At 33.0% G+C, this 4,951-nt stretch overlaps 1 protein-coding gene across 1 annotated transcript; it reads right to left on the reverse strand.

The window, feature by feature from the left end:
- Positions 1-2,035: 2,035 nt before the first annotated feature.
- LOC110804554 (protein SPEAR3-like) lies at positions 2,036-4,585 on the reverse strand. Its single transcript, XM_022010158.2, has 5 exons — positions 3,917-4,585; positions 3,650-3,796; positions 2,886-2,959; positions 2,351-2,450; positions 2,036-2,246 (listed from the first exon to the last, which is right to left on the reverse strand). Exons 1-5 carry the CDS (start codon positions 4,241-4,243, stop codon positions 2,142-2,144), a joined length of 753 nt encoding a protein of 250 aa, XP_021865850.2. The 5' UTR covers positions 4,244-4,585; the 3' UTR covers positions 2,036-2,141.
- Between the last annotated feature and the right edge of the window lie 366 nt (positions 4,586-4,951).

Below are 4,951 nucleotides of genomic sequence, written 5' to 3' on the forward strand. Positions count from 1 at the left end.
ATGAAGAACCTGAACTCCCAGTGGGTCAGATAAGCTTCATCATGGCTTGAGTTAACACAATTTTGCAAGCCATGGAAAATACACAAAATATAGAGGCGAAAAGGAATGGAAGGCGAGAAACTATGATTACATGGCAGTTCCCTGGAAACGGTTGGGTGAAAGTTAACACCGACGGAGCCTCGAAGGGCAACCCCGGTGCTGCCAGAGCTGGGGGGCTTATTAGGGGAGATCAAGGGGAAACGCTAGGCCTATTTGCTGCGAACTGCGGGGTAACTACGAGTACTAAAGCTGAATTGCTTGCGGCCTTAAGGGGATTATCTCTAGTATGGAATAAAGGCCATAGAAGAGTTGTGTTGGAACTGGACTCAATGGTGGTGGTTAATAGTCTACTAGGAGACTTAAATCCTAGCTCTCCGTATTTTCACATTATTCGTCGTTGTCAAGAGTTGGTTCGAAACAAAGAGTGGAGGGTGGTGGTTCAACATTGCTATCGAGAAGCAAACCGAGCAGCTGATTGGTTGGCCAACTATGGTGTTGGGTTATCACCTAAACTCGTCATCATGGAGGCGGCCCCGCCAGGTCTTCGAACCGTTTTATTGGAGGACCTTAGTGGGGTGGCACTTCTCCGGTTAGTACCGGCAGTAGCTGCATAATAAGCTGGGTTCCATAGTGTTTTAGTCCGTTTAGTTTCATTTTGTTTGTTTTGCCTTTCTGTTTCTTTTCTTTCGTAGGCTAGCCTTTTGTGTTATTTTTGGTGGAGCTTTTCCCCTCTTTTGCAACAAAAAAAAAAATAAAATAAAATAAATTAGTGCAATCAACGTCCACATGATATTTTCCAGTCAAATTAAACCTAAAAACTGGTAATCTTTTATAATCTCGCTGGAAAACAGCCACAAATTTACCGGTATGCAATTTTTATACACCCCAAATACGAAATAAATACTCCGTATATAAAATATTAATAATTACAATCCCTTAAAATAAATCTACATTGAGAAAAAAAAAAAATTTGATTGCTGAGAAACGAGAGACTGCAGTTTGCAGAACTGAACGTAGTTTGCTTTCTCCATAACCGCTACCTACCATGTCTTCCTCATCAGGTACTATGCTTTCTTCTTCATTGAAACCAAAAATATTGTTGATAGACTAATATATTTTGTCTGCTAAGTGTGAATCCGATTGAAACAAACCCTAAATATCATCTGCAACTATGATATTTTGATTGTAGTTTCATAAATTAGGTTAAGTTTAGTGTGTGAAACAACTTTTATCTTGAAGAGATGAGAGAGAATGAAGGAGGTTGAAGATGGTGAACTCTTACAGTGAGTTGTGTAAAAGAGCCGAAGAGGGTAGGTGGACATCTGGAAGATGTTGGGTTGGGAGAATACCAAAAGTTTACATGTGTTTTTAGTATACGAATTAAATTAATCACCCGTATTAAAATAATAATAATACATTAATAGTATGGCTGGTTTTCCGGTTAAATTATACGTATTCAGATTATAAATGGCCGGAAAATATTACCTATTAATTAAATTGCACAATTTATAAAGATGTGGGGCTGATTTGCTACAATAAAAAGTAAAGGGGTTAAATTGCACACAAGACCAAAGTTATGGGGCTTATTTGCCACATATCCCAATTAAAATGTGTCACAATCCTATGTGTTACTCTTTTAATGATACTGCAACAGTGCCACATAGGTCACGACTCATCAAATTATTTTTACTAACAAAGTCATGTTTTTTATTATGAAAATTAAAAAAGATAGTCCATAAAAAAGAAGGGCATAATTTTTATTATAGTTACAATAAAAAAAAGTAATTACAATCTAGTAATATATTTTTTTGTTGCTAAAAAATTATTTGTTGCACAATTAATTTATCGCAAGTTAAAACTTGTATCACTTTTCTACCAGTTATTATGCACTGTGAAAATTTAAAACTTTCGTTTCCATTAAACAAAAATGTACTAATTATTTGTTACAAATGTGGCTAAAAATAATAAATAATAATAAAATCATTCGAATATTTTCTATACCTAACGATAATTTATGTGGTTAATTTTGTGACTAGAGCTAGTAAAAATACTAAAACTGATAACTATAAGAAATTACAACCGCGAAAATTATATAAATTCTGCTACAGCTTAAGCTCCAAATCCAGTTCTTCATTTTCATTTGATTCATCAGTGTTCTGGCTGCTGGATTCAATCGATTCAATCGAATTGTTCTCTCGGTTTTGTTGCTGAAAAAATAAATAAATCATTTTATACATGAAAATGAAACTATTAATTTTTCTAAAATAAAATTTTTCAAAAGTTATTTCTGAAAATAAAAACCCTACAGTACCTCAACATGGCTCAGAAGGTGCCTAGTGACCATGCCTGCTGGTTGTGGAGTGTATGGCTGGCTCTCCCGGCTAACTCGAGCATTGCTATTAGGGTTCCATCTAATTAACGGGGAATGAAACAATTAATTTTTGATATGAAAATTCGCTTAAAACAGTCAGATCATATCAATTAAGTCCGTGTTGATGAAAATATAAAGTTAACATAGTTAATTAACCAATCACGTTCTTTTTTCGTAACCAGAAGTTCTTTCAATTATATATTAGTGTTCTTAAGGTGCACCATGCTCTATGTGCACCATGATCCACCTTTTAAATTGCGTTAATTAACATATAAAGTTGAAAAAAAAAGTTAATTGTTCCGACATAGAATCTACTCTTTTTTGTTGCAAAAAATACTTTGTATATTTAAAAAATCGAACAGATATGGTATGAAATCTTGAAATTACCTAGCATAAATATAAATGTATAATTATAAAAATGATCAAATAGGTACTCGGTAATAATCTTAATTAGTTCCAAATTACAATGTCATACCTTGCTGTATTGCATGATTGAGATTCAGTAAATCTTATGTTGCCTGTCCTTTCCATATGATCTCCCATTCCCATCTGCACGCATTAGAATTTCATTATTAAATTATAAATTTAAATAAAAACATTGAAAGGAAAATACAACATATTATATTAAAGTAGAAAATCAAAACCACCAAATTTCAATAATATAAAAATATAAAGCCCTGCATAATGTGATCAATTTAGATTTGATACCATTAAGTACAGAATCAGTGATTTTAATTAATTTTTTTTCCATTCAAAAATTAAAGTAGAGATAATTATAAGACTTGATTGGTTATGAGTTTGAATAAGTAGTGAAGCTACATTGGATCATGGATAGTCCACCGACACCCAAAAAAAAAAAAAAAACTATACAAACTTGTTATCTTTCGGTTTACACTATCATTTTGTTAATTGACAACACACTAACTTTAAAATCCTGGCTCCGCCGTTTGTCCGATGCCTTTCTCTCAATTGTAATTTTAATGCCCTATGGCTTTTTCAAACCAATTTATCTTAAAAAAAAAAAAAACAATAACAAGATTTTCGAAATGTCCATCTCCTATAACCAAAATTTTAAGCTTCATGACGTTGCACCCCAATATGAAAAAAGAGTACTCCCTAAACTTTTAAATCAATCAACAATTCTACACACCTAAAAAACCCATACAAAAATGTCAAAATGGTTCTAATTGTTTTTTCCAATAAATTTTTTAAAAACAATAATAATCCAAGCTAATATACCATGAAAGCATTGGGATGATGGTAACCATGTCCATAAGCAGATGGTGGCACCGAAGGCGACGCGTAACAATACGGTGGTGGTGGTGGTGGTGGTGGTTGTAGTCCTTGATGATAGCTAACTTGAAACCTCATCATATCTTCCGGAAGCTGCAACAACATCATCAAAAAAAAACCATAAACACCAACAAAAACCTAACAATTTTCTTCAAAAAAAACTGACAAGAAACTCATTCAAGATTGCGAAAATTAAAAGAGCGAGAATTTAACCTGAAATGAAGAATTAAGAAAAGGGTGAGGAATTTGATGATGAGGGATTAAGCCACAATTAGCCATTTGAGTGTGCAATCTAATCTTCTCAAGTTGCGCAACTCCAAGCCCTCGTTGTGGTTGTTTAGGTTTTTCGCCATTGTTATTATTATTGTTATTATTATTACTCGTATTATTATTGCTATTATTCTTGCCTTTCTTTGCTTGCGAGTTACTGGTAATCGAAGAATTACCAGATCTCTCATTACTATTACTATTACTATTACTATTACTATTATTATTTCTCATGTTTCTGTTTGATGATTGATCACCAAAATAACTTCCCATTTGCCCTTTTTTTGTTTTTGGTTTTGGGTTTTGGGTTTTTGAAAAATCTCAAGTTTGAGTTTGACTTCACCAAATGAAGTTCTTGACCCCCTTTTTAAAGCTTTTCACCCAACCAACCACCTTAGTAAGTATTGCTTTGCTGGCTAATTAAGATTTTTGTGATTTATTGGTATATTTGTTATTATGTGCTCACCAAGTATCACAATTGATATGGATTTTCTTCTATTTATATGATATCTCTATCCTTTTTAAGCTTGATTAAGGCCCTAATTACAAATATTTCATGATTTTGGAGGAGGAGGTTATGGGGGTGAAAGGAGATTACATACCATTTATGTTTGCTTTGGCTTAGTTGGATCCATGTACGAATGGATTTTCAAAACTAAATTCCACTTATATTGGATTTTTTAAAAAACTTAGCTATTAAAGCTATTGACATCTGAATGAATATTTTATTTCCCGTTTATGTAGATACCAACCTAATCTTGGATTTTGGCCCTAATAACAAATATTTTGTGATTGGGGGTTTGGGTTGGGGAGTTTTGGGGGTGAAAGAGATTACTTACCGTTTATATTTGGTTTGGCTTAGTTGGATCCATGTGTAAATGGATTTTTGAAACTAAATTCTGCTTTTATTAATATTTTTTAATAACTTAGCCAATTAAAGTCGTTGACATTAAAATGAATATTTTATTTCTCATTTTATGT

Source organism: Spinacia oleracea, chromosome 2 (genome assembly GCF_020520425.1).
Source record: "Spinacia oleracea cultivar Varoflay chromosome 2, BTI_SOV_V1, whole genome shotgun sequence".
In the NCBI taxonomy this organism is placed as follows: Eukaryota; Viridiplantae; Streptophyta; class Magnoliopsida; order Caryophyllales; family Amaranthaceae; genus Spinacia; species Spinacia oleracea.

Coding starts and splice junctions, on each gene's coding strand:
- LOC110804554 (XM_022010158.2), bottom strand. CDS start 4,243: ATGGGAAGTTATTTTGGTGATCAATCATCAAACAGAAACATGAGAAAT. Junction 2,960..3,649: donor ATCATCCCAATGCTTTCATG/GTATATTAGCTT, acceptor TAATGCGTGCAG/ATGGGAATGGGAGATCATAT. Junction 2,451..2,885: donor CAATCATGCAATACAGCAAG/GTATGACATTGT, acceptor CCCGTTAATTAG/ATGGAACCCTAATAGCAATG.